General features: G+C 35.5%; 1 protein-coding gene and 1 non-coding gene across 8 annotated transcripts in view; one reads left to right on the top strand and one right to left on the bottom strand.

Moving 5' to 3' along the window:
• TBC1D32 (TBC1 domain family member 32) overlaps positions 1-19279 on the bottom strand; it is a 182739-nt gene extending 163460 nt beyond the window's left edge. For 3 of the 7 annotated variants that reach the window (XM_049695493.1, XM_049695497.1, XM_049695494.1), the window contains exons 1-3: positions 18809-19275; positions 10060-10221; positions 2094-2271 (exon numbers count right to left, since the gene is read on the bottom strand). In XM_049695493.1, the coding sequence (XP_049551450.1) occupies positions 2094-2271; positions 10060-10221; positions 18809-18963 (495 nt within the window). In that variant the 5' untranslated portion in view covers positions 18964-19275. Of the gene's footprint in view, positions 1-2093; positions 2272-10059; positions 10222-18808 lie in introns of all 7 variants that reach the window. The other 4 variants (XM_033408076.2, XM_049695498.1, XM_049695495.1 and 1 more) reach the window with 4 other exon arrangements.
• Positions 3657-3729, top strand: TRNAW-CCA (transfer RNA tryptophan (anticodon CCA)). The gene has a single exon. It is a non-coding gene; the product is annotated as a tRNA-Trp (tRNA).
• Positions 19280-24102: the final 4823 nt, after the last annotated feature.

Raw genomic sequence — 24102 nt, 5'->3', positions numbered from 1 at the left:
TCAGTGAATGCTCTGCTCACAACTATAGTAAAAATCAGCCAACTTTATTCTTTAATATGCTCAAACTTACACAAACAGTCTCCAAGGCAATAATGTCCAAAGTTTTTCAATACTGGGTCAGAAATCCATATACAATCAGGATGTAATGTTTAAAATAGCAATGAAATAAAGCCTACTCTATTCACAAAATACAAGTGTTCTAATATCAAAACAGCAGCATCAAAATTGTTTACTGAATGCTATTCATAGAACAATTCAGTTTTTTTAAAGCCCAATGCAAGTAACATCAATTTTGAAGGCATCAATAATAACATCAATATTTAATGGAATGAATGATATATTTTCAGGGATCCTTTCAATTCTGAACCTATTAATTCAGCCTCTCTTCGGTCAGTTACATGCAAGAGAGTCTTTTTTCACTAAACAAAAGCATACCCAAACATCTTAGAGTCTGGCCACACTGAAAGAGCTTTCAGGACAGTTCTGGCATTCATCTGCTTTTTTCCAAAGGCCCAGGGATCCCACACCTTGTTGGTGGGCATACTTCACTTTCAATTCAATTAGTCGCTTCTGACACAAAGTCATATTCATAAGGCAGGCACTTGAAAATGCAGATATACCCCGTGGACATTCCAAAGGAAGCCATATAAACTCAGAGCATGATCCTTCTCAAGAATCAAAACAAAATAAAAAACAAGAATATCTTCTGAAAGTATGACTCCATTTCTACCAATGCTGTGAATTTCTTCAAAAATCTATGATTCTATGACTGGAAATAAGTTGGTGCTTAGCTAGCACCTCTTAACTGCCAGCTACTCAATCAATCCTATTGAGATCTGAATACTTGTACTTCTTACAACAAATTAACAGTGCTCCACTTTTTTTCTCTTGTGGTTCGATTTCAGTGTATACACATGGTTCATCAAATAACTAAGAAAGTATAATCTTATGATCCCTCAGAGTCCTAAAGTTGGGTTTTCTGTGCCTTTCATTTCCAGAACGTCCTTGATCTGAAGAAGCAGTTCAGTAAACCTACTGAATAAGCCATCTGATTGTATTAAGCTGAACTAAAATCTCTACAGCCCAGCTTCTTCCAAAGAGTACATCAACAAGGGATGACTAAGAGCCAAAACATGAAGAAAATTCACAATCTTTGTCACTTCCTTCCTCACATCAGATAATTAACCTGACTTGTAAAATTTAAAACTCAGCACAGTATCTCCTGCTAAATGATGCAGTGATAACTTTTACATTCTGCTTTGACTAATTCCAAAACCATTTTTCCTTCAAAAGTGCAGTCTCAACTGTGACTAATACACACACGTATTTCAGGTTTCACCCAAACTCCACAAATCCCTTTTTGCTATACGTTTAGGATCTACGTTATAGTTATGTCCCTATGTTAGAACTAATTAGGTGAAAATGTTTCACTAAAAATAGCAGGTAGGATTCACACGAAGGTCAAACAGATTCCATTTGGCTTGAAATTTTCTATGTGGAATTTCATGGTGCATGCATGGGCTCTACTCTATCTAGTTTCCTTTGTCTTCTATTAGTACTAATCTAGACATTGGCCTTTCCCTTAGCTCTGCTGAAGCCAAAAGACAAGGATTCCAATAACCTGGAAAGATTAAATATAAAACCTCAAATCTTTTGACATAAAAAAAAAAACTTAATGTGTTAAAACTAACAATTCACAGCAACCTTCACAGAAGATAAATAAGGGAAATGTTTTATCTCCATATTCATCTATAATGTAGTTAAAATTTGATTAATAAGGATTAATTGGGAATAAGATCTTTAACTAAAGTCTAAGCAGATTTGTTTCAAGTGTTATTATTTTTTAATCCAAAATCCACTAGTTTATTTCCTTACCTCATTAATAACTGTTCAGATATAATTCACTGAACATATAATTCTAGAAGATGTTATTTCATGGACTAAATCTTTAATATTAGATTATGTTATTGTTTATTATCCTTCCGAATCTTAAAACTAGAAAGTGGAAAAAAGTCTAGCTAATAAAGAATGTATTGAAGGTAATGATTATTAAACACCATTTCAAGACATAAATGCAAAACTAAACAACATACCTGACTGAATGACGAATCACTATCAGAGCAATTGTCTGTGCAGTAACTATTGCTTTTCTCCTTTTGGATTTTTTTCTGCCTTTCTTGACTTTGCATTTCATCTTCTTCAAACTTGTTGATCATAGAATCCACCACTATCATCATGATGTTCTTCAGGGAATGCATCATTTCTTTGTATCTTTAATTCAAAGCAATCTTTGTAAGAGAATGGCTATTAGCACAGATTAAAACATTCAACTAAATTAAACTACCTGATTATTTTTTTTCTTGTAAAGTCCCTTTAACAAACAATTCTAAAGAGAAAAGACAGTTTTTCTGAAAGAATAAATGGCACAACAGAATTCACACAACAGGAAAAAAAAATTAATAGGGAATCTAAAATGTGTTATTTCCCAAGTTTTTCCATCTGGTTACATGAACCAAGGCAGTAAAATTAAAAGAATCCAAGGCAAGATGTTCCAATGGCATAGATTCCAGTTATTAGTAACAAAGTCAACTATTAATATCAAACTACCAAAACCCAGCCTACTTTACACATCACTTTTATTCCTTTTTTTAATTTCTCTTTCTCTATCCTCCCTTCCTCTATTTTCTTTGCTTCCCTTCTCTCCTGCCTATAATTTATATGTATAGACATCCATCACCACAATTGAGACCTAAATAAGTATTAAGAGATCAGTGGGTCCTTTCAAACAGAGGCTAGAGAACCCATTGTCAGAGATGTTAAGAAAAGGATTCCTGAAATTAGTAGAAGTTTGAACTGGATAATTTCTAAGATCCCTTTCAGCTCTAGCGGGTCTAAAAATACATATATTTTAAAAACTTATAATAAATTTCTCCATGTATTAAGTGCAAACTCTCAAGCATCCATACTAACATTAGACTGAGATCCTCCAAAACCCTACAAATAGAATTTTAGAGCTAGATGGAAACAAAAATAATCTAGTCTACCCTTTATTTTACAAATGAGGAATATGAGATGTGAACTATTGAAATTTCTATATTTAAAATAAAAAGGCATAAAGATTTAAATAAACATAGTGAATAAAGTACTAAATTTGGAATCAGAAAACCTGGATTAGAAACCTGACTACTTTACATACAAGCTCTGTCATTATAAATAAGTCTATTTTTCCTCAACTATATATGAGATAAAAAGAATACAATCTAGGAGCACTCTTCTATTTACTAGATGGGATGCTGCCCAATTTATAAATTAGTGAATAAAGCCATTTAGATCTTCAAATTAAAAAAAAATACAATCTAGTTGATCTAGTTCACATAGCCATAGCAAGAAATAAATGAGAATATATATCTGAAAGTTCTTTGTAAATATAAAGCATGATAATATGTATGTTTATTGTTTATCATTATAACACTGGAAATACACTAGAAAATAAGCACAGAAACTTCCCTTTCTTTATATTTCTGGTTAATGCATCATATTAACTACATAAATCAGAGAAAGGATACTTCTCTCATAGAAGTAATAAAATCATGCTGGGGGATTTGGCTAAAAATAGTGGACTGAGTTTTTAAAGTTTAAAGAAATTTTTGGGGACTTCCCTGGTGGTCCAGTGGTTAAGACTCCATGCTCCCAATGCAGGGGGCCCAGGTTCAATCCCTGGTCGGGGAACTAAGATTCCACATACCACAACTACTGAGCTTGCATGCTCTAGAACCCATGCACCGCAACTAGAGAGCCCACGTGCCACAACTACTGAGCCTGCGTGCTCTAGAGCCCACATGCCACAACTAAAGAAGCCCATGCACTGCAACAAAGACCCAGAGCAGCCAAAATAAATTACTTAATTTAAAAAATAAAAACAAAATGAACTTTAAAGAAATTTTAAAATATATTTTAAATTATATATTATATACATTGTTATTAAATATGTGATTTCTATATGTAATTTAAAACACATTATATATTTAATATTATTTAACAATATATAATTTATATATTATATAACTATAAGTAAATTGAATATAATACATATAGCTGTATATGTACATATTTTTAAAGTCCCAGAAATTATGAGAAAACACAAAAATATTAAAAGAAAATTAGAATAGATTAGGAATGATACAGAGGGAAAACACATACAGAAAAGAACCGCTATAGAGGTGAGAAACAGTCCAGGGAAAATTCAAGTTTAAAGTAAAGGGATATAAAGAGCAAGAAGGGTAACACAACATTGTTAATCAACTATAATCCAATATAAAATAAAAAATTTTTTAAAAAAAGCAAGAAGGAATTGAATCCTAATACACTTATTAGACTAATTGGTGAAGTACATAGAGGAACTGAGTGAGGAGGCCCCAGGTTCCTCCTCTACACATTCTGAGCACCAAGAAACAGGGAAGTATAATGATGCCCCAGTAGCAATCAATAGCTATCCACCAGAGCTGCTCTCCCCTTCCACAGTAATTGGATTATAGCTGGGAATAGGAGTAAACTACACTCCCCAGACTCCGTTCCAGTTAGGTATAGCCATGTGAAGAACATAAACTCCTGTCCCCTTAAAATTTACAATACAGTGATTTAATAAAGGAATATAAAAGCAAATCTCAGGGGGAAGGGTGGGGGGAAGGGACAGTTAGGCAGTTTGGGATTGACATGTACACACTGCTATATTTACAATGGATAACCAACAAGGATCTACTGTATATACAGGGAACTCTGCTCAATATTATGTAACAACCTAAATGGGAAAAGAATTTGAAAAAGAATAGATACATGTATATGTATAACTGAATCACTTTGCTGTACACCTGAAACTATCACAACATTGTTAATCAACTATACTCCAGTATAAAATAAAAAGTTAAAAAAATGTAAATCTCAATGATTTACAGGATAAGAGTAAGGGTAATTAAAATCCATAGAAAATCTGTAAGTTTCATTTTAGAAATACTTCCTCCAGAAAACATAAATTTCTTGAAACCACAAACATTAATTCTTCTGCAAGAAATATCAGCAAACGAGCTAAAGGTAGATAAAAGAATAATACTTAAAAAAACAAAAAACTAGAGAGTAAGGCCCTGAATATCAAGAGTTAAATAAACTAGAACTCAGTAGCAACTGCAGATTTGAAAAAGCCAAGGATAGAATATGGACACCATTGAGAAGATTCCTTCATACTCCAAGAAGTTAAAATAAGAAAAAGCTCTAAGAGGTAGTGAAAAAACCCATACCAATTAACAATGAAAATACACATTGCGAGTACTTCCACTTAATATATATGAGAATGTATGACAGATTCTACAAATGAGCTGTTTCATGTACAAACCTCTATTTAAAAAATAAATATCAAAATGTGTAATTAGGAAAGCAATTTGAAGTATTACAGTAAAAATGTTTTTAATAAATGTACTGTTAACACATTAGCCCTAAGTAGTTTCTAAAGAATCACACACAAAAAAAGAAAGAAAGTAATACTCTGTACAACTTAAAATCCTTCATCCATGATTCACAAAGCAGAAGACATTCATTAAGACATTTAAAATCTTTTTGAGGTAATTATTGTTGTATTAATTTTTACACATGAATGAACTAAAACACAAGAAAATTAAATGTCTTACCCAGAGACAAAAAGTAATTTCCTAACAATCCCATGTAAAACTTTGCTTTTAGCATTAAAAAGCTTTCATTTTCTGACTAATGAAGAGTTTTAGTCCCCCTTTTAGAATAAGCTTAATGATACTGTCAGAAATAGACTACTAATTATAATAAAGTAGTCCCTCCTTATCTGTGGTTTCGCTTTCCACAGTTTCAGTCACCCACAGTCAACCGTGGTCTGAAAATATTAAATGGAAAATTCCAGAAATAAACAATTCATAAGATTTAAATTGTCTCCTGTTCTGAGTAGGTGATGAAATCTCGAGCCATCCAGCTGCCCAACATGTGAATCATCCCTTTATTCAGTCCCGCCTATTAGTCACTTAGCAGCCATCTGCCTTATCAGATCTACTGGTCAAGGTATCCCAGTGATTGTGGTCAAGCCATCCTCATTTTACTTAACAATGGACCCAAAGCGCAAAGAGTAGTGATGTTAGCAATTCAGATATTCTCTTACTATGCCTAATTTATAAATTAAACTTTACCATAGTTATGTATGTACAGGAAAACACATAGGATTTAGTACTATCCATGGTTTTAAGTATCCACTGGGGTCTTAGAATGTATCCCCCTGTAGGAAAGCAGGGATACTGTATTATCCAAAGATGGAAGTGGCTCTAGTTTTGTTTTTTCATCAAGTCAGTAAATAAGAAATCTTGATCTCCATGGCTTTTAACTTTATATATACTGTGGTTAGAACTTGCTAAATTTATTAATAGCTGCACACTATCACTTTGTTCATAACATGTTTAAACAATCAGTTGTCACAAGGGGAAAGAGGTCTCATCCAACATCATAAAGAAATGTTTAACAATTTCAAAATAAATCAAATAAAAATTTTAAAATATAATAGGTAATATAAGCTCAGGTATATATTTCAATTTTTCTACTACTTGAAAGAGGGGCTATATCTCAAGCTTCAGCACCTGCCTTCAAACTGCAGTAGGAAGCAACCATGATGGTCCAGCATGGAGAGAAACCAGATGCCAAAGGCACTTAAAAACATCACATAAATCCAAGTCCACAGTCTAGAATTAACAAAGCAAATGTCATGTGTCCAAATCATCACCAAAAATAAATTTTGGGGGTCCAAATTTTTAAAGTTTTACTGTGCATAAAAATTATGCAAAATTTTCATCAGAATAAAAAATCATTGCAATCTAGCTTCAAAAAGCAATTTTTAACATTAGATAACATTAATATGCTACTTACCCTAAGAATTAGAAACTAAATAGAGCTACACTAATAAGTATGAATTAAGAAGAAAATAGAAATTTATGCTCTCTACTTGCCCATTCTGCCCTTTATAGCCCTAAAGAGTCTTCTGTTATGTTACATTTCATGCGGGGCAAGAGGGGATGGGGGGGAGAACCAGACCTTCAATCATCAATCATATGCCAGTGTTGAAAGATAATTAAAGTGAGAAATAACCTAAGTAGCTGAGTTTAAACATGAGAAGGAAATTTCAAATCTTCTTTCATCTCAATTACTGCTCTGTATTAAACTGTTTTCTGAGTGAGAGTCAGGCATTTTGTCATGCTATCTCACTGCTCAAGAACTCAGAGTGGCTGAGACCTAAAAAGAGTGAAGAAGCATTAGGAACAAGACAAGGATGTCCCCCTCCCCATTGATTTTCAACATTCTACTGGAAGTCCTAATTAATGCAATAAGACAAGAAAAGGAAATAAAAGGCAAACAGATTGGGAAGGAAGAATAAACTGTTCGCAGAAGACATAATCATCTATGCAGAAAATCTGAAAGAATTAACCAAAAAACTCCTAGGACAACTAAGTGATTATAGCAAGGTTGCAGGATACAAGGTTAATATACAGAAGTCAATCACTCTCCCACATACCAGCAATGGACAAGTGGAATTTGGAATTAAAAACATAATACCATTTATATCAGCACCCCCCAAAATTAAACACTTAGGTATAAATCTAACAAATATATACAAGATTTATATAAGGAAAACTATAAAACTCTATTGAAAGAAATTAAAGAAGAACTAAATAAATAGAGAGACAGTCCATGTTCAAGGATTAAGAAGACTCAATTCTTCTCAACTTGATCTACAGATTCAACACAATCTAAATCAAAATCTCAGGAAGCATTTTGTAGATATCAACAAAATTATTCTAAAGTTTATATGGAGAGACAAAAAACCCAGAATACCGAGCACACTACTGCAGGAGAAGAACAAAGTTAGAGGACTGACACTACCCAACTTCAAGACTTACTATAAACCTACAGTAATCAAGACAGTGTGGTATCGGCCAAAGAAAAGACAAAGAGATCTGTGGAACAGAATAGAGAGCCCAGAAATACCCTTAAATATAGTCAACTGATCTTTGACAAAGAAGCAAAGGCAATATAATGGAACAAAGATAGTGTTTTCAACAAATGGTGCTGGAACAACTGGACATCAACATGCAAAAAAAATGAATCTATATATGTACCTTATACCTGCACAAAAATTAACTCAGACTGGATCACAGACCTTAATATAAAATGCAAAACTATATACCTACTAGAAAATAACATAGGAGAAAATGTAGATGACCTTGGATTTGGCATGACACGAAAGATACTTCATTAAAATTAAAAATTTCTGATCTGCAAAAGACACTGTTAAGAGAATGAAAAGACAAGCCACAGACTAGGAGAAAATATTTGCAAAAGACATACCTGACAAAGGACTGTTATCCAAAACACACAAAAACTCTTAAAACTCAACAATAAGAAAACAACATGATTAAAAAATGACCCAAAGTTCTTAACAGATAACCTCACCGAAGAAGATAAACAGATGACAAATAAGCATATGAAAAGATGCTCCACATCATATGTCATTAGGCAAATGCAAACTAAAACAACAATGATATACCATTACACACCTATTAGAATAGCCAAAATCTAGAATACTGACAACATCAAATTCCGACAAGTAAGTGGAACAAGAACTTTCATATATTGTTGATGAAAATGCAAAATGGTACAGCCACTTTGGAAGACAACTGGGCAATTTCTTACAAAACTAAACACAATCTTACAATGTGACCCAATCATGCTCCTAAAACCCCGCACACAATGTTTATAGCAGCTGTATTCATAACTGCCAAAACTTGGAAGCAAGAAAGATGTCTGATACATTCAAACAATCGAATTTATTCAGGGCTAGAAAGAAATGAACTATCAAGCCATGAAAAGTTTCCATGGAAGAAACTTAAATGTTTTTTTAATTGAAGTGTAGTTGATTTACAATGTTTCAGGTATACAACAAAGTGATTCAGTTATACATATATATGTACATATATATATATTCTTTTTCAGATTCTTTTCCACTATAGGTTATTACAAGACATTGAATATAATTCCCTGTGCTACTTAAATGCATTTTATTAAGTAAAAGAACCCAATCTGAAATGCTACATACTGTATAGTATGTATGACATATGTCATACTGTATGACATTCTGGAAAAGGCAAAACTATGGAGACAGTAAAAAGATCAGTGATTGCCAGGGGTAGGGAGGGGGAAGGATGAACAAGCAGAGCACAGAGGATTTTAGGGCAGTGAAACTACTCTATATGATATTATAATGGTGAAAACATGTCATTATAAATTTGTCCAAAACCACAGAATGCACAACGCCAAGAGTAAGCTATAAGGTAAACTATGGACTCTGGGTAATAAAGATGTGTCAATGTAGGTTCCTTAATTGAAACAAATGTCCCATAAGCTGTGTAGTGCAGCCCCTCCCCCCCCCAAAAAAAATTTGTACCACTCTGGTGCAGAATGTTGATAATGGGGAAGTCTATATATGTGTAGTAGCAGGAGGTATATGGGAAATCTCTGTACCTTCTGCTCAGTTTTGCTGTGAGCCAAAAATTGCTCTAAAAATAAAGTCTACTTTAAAAAAGTGAAAAGTGAAGGAGTAAGTGACACAAATATTTAGGGAAAGGACATTCTAGGTAGCAGAAGCAACATAAATACAAAGAGCCCTGAGGGAGGACTTTGCTTGGCTTGTTTGAGAAAAAACAAGACCAGTGTGGCTGGAGTAGTGGAAGAGGGAAAATGATAAGAAATCAGGTAGGAGAGGGAGCAGAAGGCTCATGGTGGGCCTTGTAGGCGACAGAAGAAACTCTGGGTTTTATTTTGAATGAGATGAGAAGCCTTCAGAGAGTGTTGTGTGGAAGAGTGGCATGATTTGAATCACTGGTTTAAAGAATCATTCTGGCTGCTATGAGGTGAAAAGACTGTAGGGGACATGGGTTAAGGGTGCTTTCAAGGAACGCTATTGAGAGAAAAATTACTTTAAAATATTACTGTGGGCATACTCACTCTTTAGATTCCTGAGTTCTTTTAGTAACATGCTGTACCACTGTGTCATAGCCAAATTCCTCACCCTGATTCTGATCAGATGTCCATTTTTCTATTTCTTCTTCAATCATAGACCCCAAAGTATTACATATATACTGTCTAAGGTATTTCACAAATTCATAGCTGAAACAAACATTTAAAAAATAAATGCAGTAAATATCATGAACTCACTTATCAACCATACCCAGAAAAAATGTTAGCACAGAAAGATTTGTAACATATAATCAGATTTCTTACCTTAAACCAGGATTAAATTAGTCATTCATCCCAAATCATATAGCTAATCTAGAATTTTGTTGTTTTTTTCTGAGACACTTGGAAAAGATCACATTTAAAGATGATGACAGTAGACAGCAAATTTCGGGACCAGCACAAACTTTAGGGGGTTAGGAGTCTTTTCACACTTCTTTTTTATGCTCATATCTTTTACGTGTGATGCTTAATGGTAGGGAAAGCAGTTGTTAAAGATTTTCACAATTGTTCAAGCTGATGAAGAAAACCACACTAGATAACAGTAATTATAAAAGAATAAATAGGAAAAGGTTAAGCTCCAATCGTCAAGAGTTTTTTGTACATTTGTAAATTGTGTTCATTTTGAACTGACCTAAATTCCACCTAATCAGCTTTTGTCTGACTATGTTCACAAGAAGTCGCTCAGACAATTCAATACATTGGACCTTCTTCTTCATACTGTTAGGTTGATGCTAACATTAAAATCCATTTGCAAACTCAGACAATAAGCAAATATGAGAGGGCAAGAGTTCCAAAAGTGGATAATTATATTATGAAACATGTTTACTGAAAATAAAGAGCAACGATTATAATTAATATCACGATTTAGAAAGGTTTAAAAAGTTTTTGTGGTCTCTTAAATGACAAAGATAATTTAGGACGGGCCATTTTTGTAAATGCCACTATGTTCAAGACTTGTAGTTTGAATATATCACTGTATAAGAGCCTTGCATATATGCAGTACAGGAGATCAAGGAGAGCCTGAATAATTTTCTTCACATAATTATAAGTCCATCATGGTATCCAGCATACAGTCTTCAGTTTAATATTTATTAAATGATTGTATGTCCTCTAAAGAACAGCCACCTTTTACCCAGGTAGCCAAAGGATCTCATTTTCAATTTTAACTGCTTTTGATTTGGATTTCCTGCCCTGCCCATTTCTCCTCAACTCTGAACCCATTGCTGCTTCCTGGAATCTCCATGGCTGCTTCAGTAATGTAAGTGGCAGGCCTGCCATAGACGATGCAGGCTCCAAAAGTCAAGCAGAGATACTTGACATGAAACCATGTAGTATTATAGAAAAGGTACAGGCTCAGAGTCAAAACGGCCTGAAGGTCAGCTCCAGCTCTACCACTCTAGCTGGAGTGGCCTGGGACAAGTCTGTTTTTCCATCTGTAACTTGGAAATGATCATGTCTGCTTCATTCCACTATTTTAAATTCAGGAGGCAATAGACAAGAAACTTAATCATTATAAACAACAAAATTAAGAAGGATATTCTCTACTCCGACAGTGTCAACTTCAGACTCAACACAAACAGGTGATTCCTTTAGTTCTTTCATCAGCCAAAATGTCTCCCCAGAATCTAGACCTATACAGGCATACCTCGTTTTATTGCACTTTATTGTGCTTCACAGATATTGGGAGTTTTTAACAAACCGAAGGTTTGTGCCAACCTTGCATCAGAGCAAGTCTATCAGCACCAACAGCATTTACTCACTTTGTGTCTCTGTGTCGCATTTTGGTAATTCTCACAATATTTCAAACTTTTTCATTATTATTATATTTGTTACAGTAATCTGTGATCAGTGATCTTTGATGTTACTACTACAACTTACTGAAGGCTCAGATGACGGTTAGCATTTTTAGCAATCAAGAATTTCTTAATTACGGTATGTACTTTTTTTTACATAATGTTATTGCACACTTAATAGATTACAGTATGGTGTAAACATAGCTTTTATATGCACTAGGAAACCCCCCAAAAAATCATGTGACTCGCTTTATTGTAATATTTGCTTCATTGCAGTGGTCTGGAACCAAACACGCAATATCTCCGAGGTATGCCTATATATTAACTACCTACTGGACAAGGCTACTTTATGTTTTTTTCACCGTATCAATCAGCACAGTCAATACCAAATTTATCATCCTATCCATCCGCTCACAAACCACGTTCTCTTCTGACATATATCTTTGTTAATGGTACCATCCTTCAATCAGATACCTGTGCATAGCCTCAAACAACCTTCTCTATTACACCTCAGATCTAATTAGTTACCAAGCTCTGTAATTCTGTAAATTCTTCCTCCACAACTTCTCTTTCCTTTCCCACTGCCATCAGACTAATGTTCACATCCTCATAACTTTAGCTAAACAATTGCAAGGGCTCTCTTAGGTCATCCTATAAATCAGTGGTTCTTAAAGTATAACATGGGGCTTCCCTGGTGGCACAGTGGTCATGAATAAGCCTACCAATTCAGGGGACACAGGTTCGAGCCCTGGTCCGCCAAGATCCCATATGCGGTGAAGCAACTAAGCCCATGCGCCACAACTACTGAGCTTGCGCTCTAGAGCCCATAAGCCACAACTACTGAGCCCACATGCCACAACAAGTGAAGCCTGCGCGCCTAGAGCCCGTGCTCCACAACAAGAGAAGCCACCACAATGAGAAGCCGCACACTGCAACGAAGAGTAGCCCCTGCTCACCGCAACTAGAGAGAGCCCTTGTGCAGCAACGAAGATCCAACGCAGCCAAAAATAAATTAATTAATTTTTTAAAAAGGTATAACATGGATAAGAATCACCTGAAGGGCTTATTAAAACACAGATTGCTGGGCCCCACTCTCAGAGGTCCAATTCAGGTATACTGTGGGCCCAATAATTTGCATTTCTAACAAGTTCCCAGGTGATGCTGACACTGATGCCAATGCTGCTGGTCCTAGTACCATAACCTGAGAAGCACTGATCTAGATACAGATTCTGTATTCAGATAGCTTTTAAACTAGCCTAAGTGTCTTACAACTCTGATCAGCAGATTCCTACAATGCTGTGTTAGTTTCTGGTGTACTGCAAAATGATTCAGTTATACATATACATGTATATTCTCTTCCATAATCTTTTCCATTAGAGTTTATATAATTTATTAGATCCATCCATTTTAAATGTTGACTTTTTTGTTTAGGGTATTTCTAAACCAAATCTTTGCATATTTTATACAAAATGGTGAAAACTTACACAGCCAAGATATCATAAAGGTATCACTGCTTTCTTTGAAATGACTTTGAAAATGAAAAGGATCCAGATAATCCTTTCAGCCCAGTGTGATCTCACAGCCAGTCTCTTACTACTGGGAAAGAGAAGAGAACAGTGAATGTGGAAGAAAGTGAAGAGAGAGACGAAAAGTCCCTAAAAATAATTCTGATCCTCTTCACAATCCTGCCCAAGGCTAGTCAATCAGACACTTCAGTTTTCTTCGGCATCTCTGAGATATTCAGTGAGAAATGGAAGGTGGGGCAAGCCTGAGTTATTTCCCTGAAATTGAAAGAAGAGCCTTTCTGAGGATGAATCCCACCATCAACACCTACTATGGAATGGCAGTATTACCCTAGTCCCTTAGTTTCATCAGCCTTATCTCTGTGCCACAAATCAGACAATTAGGAGAAACGAATATTTAACTGAGAAATATAACTCTTGTGTTTGCTTTGTTTAAAGCCCAATCTGTAAGTAACAAAAATGATATTTTTATAACAAAGGCAGTAAGAAAGTATAATGCAAGCCCATTAACAAAATGTATTCAAGAAAGTTAAGACAATATCATTCTAAAATAAAAGACATATTTTTAAAATCCCCACTATTTACCATCAGATGTAAATAACAAATATGCTGGGAACATTTTTAAATCTGTTCTTTGGGAACTTAAGTAACCACACACTTTTTTTTTTAATGACATCACTTTGACCTATGACCACAATAACATCTCCCTGAAGACCCCATTCAAAATGCTTTAAAGTTTTGGTTCATTTGCCAAGTTAAATTAACCCAAGGACCCCAAGTCTGAATCTTGCCTTAATGGGTTACTGCTCTTTTCAAATGAATCTTTTAAGAAAAAAGATCTCTTGAGAGGTCAGGTCCTCTATCATGGGAGGACTACCAGGCTGCCTATGACCTTAGGATGCTCTACTGACTCACTGATCATTGGAAAACTCTGAGAGTCTCCAATCCCAAATTAGTGAAAATAGTATTTCTTCAAGTGGGCCCTTCTACTCCGTGGGTAAGAGTAATCCACGTCTTCAAATTCCCATCCGATAATTCATTTTGTGTTGGTTCTTTTACCATCTGAATTCATGGCAATACCCAAAAAAATCCTAGAAGTAAAATACACAGCAATGTGTCTGATCATTCTTCTTTACTTCTGACAAATATGAAATTTTTCACATTTACACAGGAAAATTTTATTAAGTTAAGTAAAAGAACATTCACTGTTTTCCATTCTTCTTTCCTCACCTTTATTACCTAGGAAAATTTAAGGATTTTTTTCCCATGATGAACTTCTGACATGTTCAAATGTTGATATCAAAATATACAGAGATTACTATTACAGTATAAGGACATAAAAAATCTAATACAAGTTTGTTTGAGGAAATCATCCTCTTAGCTATTTAAAAAAGAACTTTTTCAATAATATACAGAAAAATTATCAGTAATATGTTTTAAAAAGATAACTTATTAAGTTATGAATTATAATGCTGATATTTGGAATCCTTAAAATGGATTATATTTCAGGATTATAGGACTTATTATATGATAAACTTAACTTTATATATATTAGTGTATAAAATGCTATGTTAAAAAAAAAGAATGAGTATTTTATACTACCTACAATCTTTTAGGTCAAAGAATAAGTCTCTGAATCATGATAAACAGTTACTAAATGCATTCATTAATTATGGAAGCATACATATAATTCTTAGCGATTTCTTCTATGCAGGGATAACACTTTACATAATGGATGTTTTCTTGAAGTTAAACATACTAAAGTTCACTAATATACTAGAGTTCACTAATTAAACATACTAGAGAGTTCACTAATTTAGAAAGTCACTGGTAGATTCTTCTGTAAAAAAAAAAAAAAAAATCCCAATTCAATAAATACAATTGTGCTCCTTCTGTATCAAACCAAAAATATATCAGATTAGAGGGCTACAAAGAAGAGCCTCTGCATTAGAGACTGTTACAATCATTAGGGTTGCTAAGTATTTATATACTTAGCAATCTTAATGAGATATATATATATATATATATATATATATATATAGCAATTCTCATTGAAATGCAAGTATTTTCTAGCTCTGTGGTTCTCAACCCTGGCTGCATATTAGAATCACCTAGAGAGTTTTTCCAAAAATACTAAGGCCCAGTCTCTACCACTCCCCCTCTGCCAAGCCCCCCAGGAAATTTGGATTCACTTATGGTTAAAGTTCATCATCAGTGTTTTTTTAAACAAACTCCAATCAATCCTAGTGTAACCAAGACTGAAAACCAGGGCTGTTGTTTTTTTTTTTAAAGGAAGCCAGTCTAAGTGTAAGAATTTATACAATACACAGACACATAATGAAAGCACTGTCTTCTTCCCTACCTCTCACCCCTCCTGCAAGCCTCAAATCCTAGCTGCCACTTTCAAAGAAAAGAAAGAAAGCTTGGATCTTTTAGAGAAAGTGTACAGTTTAGGGTAAAAAAAATAAATAAAAGAGGCTATGGAAAGCAGAGATAGGTTAGGGCAGCTGCACTGTGGGGCAAATCCCCAGATAGGGCAAATCCCCAGATAGGGCCATTCTGCCTACACTATGGTTTCTCTCCAAATGACTGCTTTCTTCCCCCACTTTATTATACTACCTGAAATTCCATCATTCATGGACTCAATTGTTTTAACAACCAGCTTCTTACAAAAATGCCAATAGCCTAGAGATACCAGTTTCCCCTATAAAACTATTTAGTAAGATTATTTTTCTTGCTATTATACCAGGACAACATCGGGTGGATTTAAAGAACCAATGTTCTGATAGTGGAGATGGGATGACAGATAATTCTGGTGTATGAAACACTTCAGGAAGCAACATATACCTAAGTGACTCAAGAACATTTAGCGTTCAAGGAGAGTTAGGTCAGTGAATAGAAAGACAAATGAAAATATGAGTACCTGGACTGACAGTTAGGATCTCATCAAACTCTGAGACTGTAAGATACTATGAAAATACCAAACACAAGCATCTCCTCCTCTTTCCTCCTTCATAAGGAGTTCCTTCCTCCTAAGACACAGATCTCAGGCTAGTGCAGCTAACACATGAATTTTATTATCTATATTTTTAAGACTAAAAATTACTCAAACTACTTTTAGAATTATAAATCTTACTTTTAAGACTACAAACTTTTATAATTTGAATGTGTCTGGGATTTTTTAGGTAGGCCACAAGTAAATCTCTTTATTAAATAGTAAATATTAACTATGCAATTAATCGGCAGGCCTTTAATCTATCTAATAAACTGTTGAAGAAGAGTTAAAATTAACACAATAGTCATTACACTGCTGAAAGGAACCAGAATGATCCAACTTTAACTTGAAAAGCATTTAAAAATTGACACAGCTAAAGCAATATTTATAGGCAAATGTGTAGTCTTAAATGTTTACATTAAAAAAAGAAGAAAAGCTGCAAATAAGTGAGTTAAACATTCATCACAAATTTTAAAAAATGTCCCAGGAAGGGAAGAAAGAAGAGCAGAAATTTTAAAAACCATAAAATACATAATAGAAAGGAAAATTGAAGTTAATAGCTAGTTCTTTGAAGACTAATAAAATTAGTCTAGATAAACCTCTAGCAGAACAGATGGAGAACAAAGGAGGAAAGGCATAAATTTAAAAAAAGAATAAAAAGGGGACAATTATAGATACTGGAAATATTTAAAAAGTAATAGGATATTAACAAAAATCTTTATACAAATAAATTTGAAAATCTAGATTAAATGGACAAATTCCCAGAATATGATCCTAACAAAAACTCAATAATCTGAAAATATTTTAAACAAGTATTTACATGTGAAATAAAAACCAGAAATTAAACCCCAAATTTAATGCTTGATGTGGATTTGTTTGAGGTAAATAAGTATTACCTGAGTATAATAAACATTAACAACCAAAACTGAATTTGAGAAAGTTGCAGTTTTTCTATATTCCTCTGTTTAAGTAATAAATCAATAGCTAACCAATAAAAGCTGGTCTCTGGTATCTCCAAAATAAAGAATATTATCATGCAATATCAGCTCTTAATAGTGGACTTAATGAATAAACGGGAAAATCATGGAAATACAAAAGAAAGCATATGTATAACCAGAAATACTAATTAACAAAAAAATTCCATCCACACCTCTTAAAACTCCCTTGAGAATCTGGTGAAAACTGTAATGCTCTCCCCATAAAACTGCAAGTAAACACAAACTTTTGTACAGAATATTAAAGGGTTCAAGGATTCCCCTGATGCCCACATATGAAGCAGGTAGGAATTCCAGATAAGAACTTCAGGGCATGCAAAAGTCAGTAAAGATAACATAACAAGAAAATTGTTAAATGTCATCTTCTATGAGATCAAAATGAAAGGCAAACACGTAATTAAAAATATCATTACTGGGGCTTCCCATGCCCCGCAACGGGAGAGGCCACAACAGTGAAAGGGCCGCGTACCGCAAAAAAAAAAAAATTACTACTAATAATAAATTGAGGCACCTGGAGGTAAACTTTTCGATGGAGAGGCTTAATTTAAATTACACATGACTCAAATCAAAAGAAAAACACACGTCTCTAGGGAAACATAGCCTTCAAGATTTACCTCAAATGGTAAATCTTCCTATCTTCCTACGGTAAAACTTCCTATCTACTGCTCCCAAACCCAGAGCACTCTGTACTTCTATAGCACTTATACTCCTGACATGTATCACAGGCATTTGAGTATGCACCTTATCCCTCTGTAGGAACTTAAGCTATTCCATAGGAAGTTAATCTCTCTGGAGTGTTCCTGTCGTGCTCAAAATGCATAATTGGTGCAGCCACTGAAAGATCAGATCAGCAAAGCAACAGGGATCTTGGGAACTCAATGCTTTTGAGGTATAGTGACAGAAAGCCCTTGGGATGATAGAATTATTCTCAAATGAACAAGAATAATTTACAACTAATGTTACTATGTTGCCCAGGAGAAAAAAAATAATAATTAGGATATGTCGGTTGTGTCAGTAAAAACACAGAGGAAGCATAAGGTTTGGAAAACGAGAATATAACATAAATTCGGTATCTGATTAAATAAAGGAAATCATGAACCTCCAACTTGACAACAATCAAGTGAACATTCTTTTTTTTTTTTTTCCTTTTTTTGCGGTACGCGGGCCTCTCACTGCTGTGGCCTCTCCCGTTGCGGAGCACAGGCTCCGGACGCGCAGGCTCAGAGGCCATGGCTCACGGGCCCAGCCGCTCCGCGGCATGTGGGATCTTCCCGGACCGGGGCACGAACCCGTGTCCCCTGCATCGAGCAGGCGGACTCTCAACCACTGCGCCACCGAGGAAGCCCCAAGTGAACATTCTTTATCCAACTACATTTTGATCTTTTCTGGATCAGCTGGTTTGTTTGCTTAAGAAATCAAAAGGAATTTTACTTGTGAAAATTTTCATCAGTTTCCTCCAGATGTAAGAGGATCTCCTCGGCGCACTCCAGGGAGGGAGCCCCCGTGATTTTCTCCTTCACGCTCTGGAACAACTGCCTCAGCATCGCCTGCAGCATCACTTCGACCTCGCCAGAGACATGGGCCATCCTGTCAGAATCAAACGCCCATGCCCTTTGCTGAGGGTCGCAGCAAATGCCGCGCCCTGCGCAAGCGCGTCCCCACCCAGCCCCCACCGGCGCACAGCGCCGTTCCCCGGGAGACCGCGGCAGGCGCTTAGGGGCGGGCCCTCGGCTGCCGGCGCGTCGTCCAGAAAAACAAGTTACCTTGCGTTGGGGAAACAAGAATCCTCGAGGTCCCGCCTTTGGAACTCGTCGCTGCCGCCCTTCCGGGCCAAGAGGATTCAAGCTGCACCGACTAAGATCAAAAAAGAGATCCCAAAGCCTCTGCGGGTGGACTTGACGGCGGGACGTCACCGCTACGCGTGACGTCCGCACGTTGACGTGACTTTCCAGATGGGAGGGAGGGCCGCTTGACAACCTGCCCGGGCTCCTAGAGGAAGTTTCAGGTGCGCTCGCTGAAAGGGCTGTAGGTGGGAGGAAGAAAAGGGTAGGAGAAGAAAGGGGTCAATAAAAGAAAGATAATAGAAGTGAAACTGAAAGCAGCTTGAAAAGTTTTAATTGCGTGAATGGTATTGAAGTGTTGCAATGATCTTTCCTTCAAACAGCTAACACCTATTGACTCCTACCCTTTACCAAGCACCTTGCTAGGAGCTGTGAAGAAGAGGACGCTGTCACATTCTAACAAACAAGAAGTCAGCGATTACAACACAGTGCAATTAAGTGTTACGATAGAGAAATGCGCCAGGTAGGTGCTGTGGAAACCTAGAATCACCTTTTAACCCAAAAGAAGAGTCAAGGAAAGAAGTGAAGAGAAAACAAACTGAACGTGCAAAGGGTAGGGACCTGAGAGAGTGTAGCATATTCCGGTACTTGAATTTTGAGAATTAGAAAGAGGAGGAGAGGGGTCTAGAGAAGTAAATGGACCACATCGGAAAGGGTCATATTTGGCACTTTTAAGGGATTAGAGGTTTGTCTTGAAAGTAGTAGAACACAATGGGATTCCAGAACTAAATGGTGAGATATCATATATAAAGATCACTCTGCAGGAAGTTGCAATGGATAATCATGGTCCTTCATACAGTTTCCAATCTAGGTAAATCCCCAGTCCATGGTCATGTCCAAGCTGCAAGGTACCAACCCATCAGTGTTGGTTAGGATCAGATCCTGGTGTCTACAGAATAGTCAATCCCAAATCACTGATATGTGGTTCAATGTCAATAAATTCTCCCTTATCCAGCTTTATATTTTATGCCCCTGATCCAACAACATCTGATTCACTTTACATGATAGCCAGGATCAATGACTTCTTTGTCTATGCTGTTACTTCCAGGAGCAAAAGTATGATATATCTTTGCCAGCTCTAGCAGCATGTTTCTTGGTGAAATATATGCTCAATTTTGGTTATTACCACATTAAGAAAAAAACAAACTGGCAGAGTAGGCATACTACTACCTTTATTTGTGGGCGAAGCTATAAAAGCCAATACCTGTATGTGCGTAGAATCACCAGCATGTGACAACTGCATTTTCAGACTAACACAGGTGAATTATATTGGCAATTCAGACACCAGGATTAACATAGCCATTAGCGATGTAATTTTTTGAAATCGTAGACTGTTATTGGTAAAATTCAGAACAAAATAAGATATACTCTTTATTTACATAGTTTTTGCATTCCTAGAAAAGTCAGTGTATTAAAACTGTGCCAAATATTATTTTTATATAAATGGAATCAGTTCATGGACTCAGATACTTATCAAGAGCTTTTTAATCTACATGAATGTCCAGCAGGACTGTTGAAAGTCATATGGGAACCAGAACAATTCTTTTGTTCTTTTGTGGGAGAGTGTCCTGTGTATTTCAAGATGTTCAGCATCCCTAGCTCACACTACAAATACCAGTAAATGCCATCAAATTATTGTGATGACAGAGTGTCCCCCACATATTTCTAAAATGCTTTCTTGGGAACAGTGGGGGGAGATTTGAACTGCATAGATTGAAAACCACTGTTCTAAAGGATATACCTTTGGAAGAAGGAAAAAAAACTTAAAAGAATACCTGATGTTCAAAAAGGAAAATTAGCCAAGAAGGGGGTGAGGGGAGTAATGTATTTAAATAAACCTCAATAAATCTTGTCTGTATAAAAAAGTAATTTATAATATTCTGATTTGTGAAGGTGAAAATGCATAGTATTAAAATACTATAAACAACCCTGGGTAAGTAGGAAATATAATAAGTTGAAGTATTCTGCAATCCTTGAATTTTTCTGAAGGAAGTTTAAGATATTAAACTTGGTCAGGTAGGCATGGTGAAATTTCAGATGTAACCATTAGAAGACTAGATATAGAGAACTTAAATTCAAAAAATGGAGGGAAAATGATATAAGGAGATTTAAGGATAGAAAAACAAAAACCCAATCAATTGGGAAAAAAAATCAAGTAAGAAAACAGAAGCATAAGAAAAATGGGAAAAATTTAAAATATACAAAGATACATGACAGATAAAGTACAGAACATTGCTAAATTTAAATGAACTCAACGCTCCACTTAAAGGAACTGTCAGATTAGATTTTTAAATAGCTAACTAAATGCTATTTATAAAAACCCTAAAAACATAGAAACGTTAACATTAAAAAGGTGAGGAAAGAAAAACTAGGTGAGTATTATCCAAGAAAAAGTTGTTGAAGCTATATTTGTGTCAGCAAAAATGAAATTTAAGAAAAAGAGATGTTAGGAATATGGCATGTCGCTTCATAATTTTAAAATATTAATTCAACGGGAAGATATAGCAATTTTAAATGTAAAGTAAGTAAGCAAAACTTCCAGTCTCTCCAAAAGTCTTTAATTTCCCAGAGAAGGTTTCTGCACATGTTCTTACAAAATATCCTTGAATAAGATGCACTTCAGAGTTGAATAAAATCTTTTTTTTTTAGATTTGCTTTTTTGGATTGCAAGATACAGGTGAAGAAAATACAGTTGTCTCAGCAATACACAGTTAGCATTTAGCCAGTCCTGAAATATCATTTATCATTGTTAAAGATACAAAAGCCTCTCAAAATATCCAGAAATTGTTGTGCCAACCTAATTATTTGTTATTCAGACTGTAATAATCCTATCATTTTCGTGACTCAGTTTGTCTTTTTTTATCATCTCTGTTTCTACTGCCTCTGACCGTCTTTTCTCAATGCCTCCTGCATTCAAAACTCCGTAAGACTCTGTAGAGGATGCCATGGCACACAATAGACCATGCAGCTAATTTTTGCTTCACTGTGAACTTTCAGTAGGTTTGCTAATGCTTTTTTTTTTTTTTTTTTTTTTTTGCGGTACAAGGGCCTCTCACTGTTGTGGTCCCTCCCGTTGCGGAGCACAGGCTCCGGACGCGCAGGCTCAGCGGCCATGGCTCACGGACCAAGACTAGCATTACTGGCTAGTCTTTACATGAAAAAAAAGGAAACTTATATTTTAAAAATTAATTTGTTTTAGCATTATTGGCTAGTCTTTACATGAAAAAAAATCCTAAAGCAAAGCAATTTTAAGAATTAGCAAACTGGGCTTCCCTGGTGGTGCAGTGGTTGAGAGTCAGCCTGCCGATGCAGGGGGCACGGGTTCGTGCCCTGGTCCGGGTAGATCCCACATGCCGCGGAGCGGTTGGGCCCGTGAGCCATGGCCGCTGAGCCTGCGTGTCCGGAGCCTGTGCTCCGCAACGGGAGAGGCCACAACAGTGAGAGGCCTGCGTACCGCAGGAAAAAAAAAAAAAAAAAAAACACTCCTCTGAAGTATTAAAAAGTTTAAATTAGTGATATAGCTAAGTATTAAACTGAAGAAATTAAAGTGTTATGTAATAATGAATAATAGACATGAAAAAATCTTCAGCCACACTGGTTAAAAAAGAAAAAAATGCAAGCTAAAACAAGGTAACCAATTTACAAAACTAGCAGAGTTCTAGAGCATATATATATTTAGGATTGAACAATATGCAGTGAAATGATTACTCTTTTATTATGTTATAAGGAGTACATGTAAGCAAAATCTTGGAAATGAAACTGGCAATATATATCAAGAACTTTTGACTCAGTAATTTTATTTCTAAGAATCTACTCCAAGGATCAGAGATGCAGTTGATAGATTTATTATGAGGATGTTTACAGACAGGTTATTTGTAACTTTAAAAAACAGGAAAAGCTCCTAAGTATTTCATAATAGGTTGAAGGTTAAATAAATTATGGCATAGGCATATGCTGTTAATATCAGCCATTTAAAAATATGTTTCCTATGAATGTTCAATAACAGGGGAATTATTCACATTTTAAGTGGAAAAGTTTGAACCTAAAATTGTATACATTCACTCTATTTACTGAGTGTCTGTAATGTGCATTGCATGATTATATATTAGGCAATACACACATATCTTACAATTACAGATGAAAATTTCTTCTACCGTAATTGTCATATTAGTATATATAATGCTAGACCTAACAAATTCTTAGTCCAGGTATAGAATAAGTGCAGTAAATCCTCCTGCACTATAGAAAGCCAATGGATTATGTCTGAAGTTGATAAGTTGATAAATAATGGCATGGTTATATTATATTGAATTAATGAGAAAACTATCAAGACAATTAAAAACAAACATTTGAATATGGTTGCCTCTGAGAGGTTGAAACTCCAATAGGGTTGGGGCAGCAATGAGGCAGAAGCACTTGCCTTTTGTTATAAGTTCTACTACACTATTTTAGTTTTATTAATGCATCTTTATACTTTCATTTTACAAACAGAATGCCCTTTTAGAGTTGGTAGTACATGGGCTCACAATAAATAGCGCTCCTCTTTCCCACCCAAGGTCAGAACTGGGAGGCAAACATAGGAGTCCAACAGCTGAAGATAAAATACCAACTTCATTAAAAGTTTAATTGAAAAATGTGACTTACGTTTGTGGCACAACAGCCTTGCTAATATTTCACTGCTAAATTAGCCTTTACCCACCCAGCCATTTGTATAGCTATAAAATAGCAGGCCACCCCCAAGGAGGTAGACAGAAAGCAGAACAGAATGCATGCATCCTGCACATAGGCTGAGGCTAAAAATCAAAAAGAGAAAGGAGTCGAGCAGACATACTCTGTTTCTTTTTCCAGAGTCACTGATCATCTCTATAAAATCACTCACTAGCC

Source organism: Orcinus orca, chromosome 12, assembly GCF_937001465.1.
Source record: "Orcinus orca chromosome 12, mOrcOrc1.1, whole genome shotgun sequence".
In the NCBI taxonomy this organism is placed as follows: Eukaryota; Metazoa; Chordata; class Mammalia; order Artiodactyla; family Delphinidae; genus Orcinus; species Orcinus orca.
Note: the sequence above shows the minus strand (reverse complement) of the source record. Positions and strands in the feature narration are given on the sequence as shown.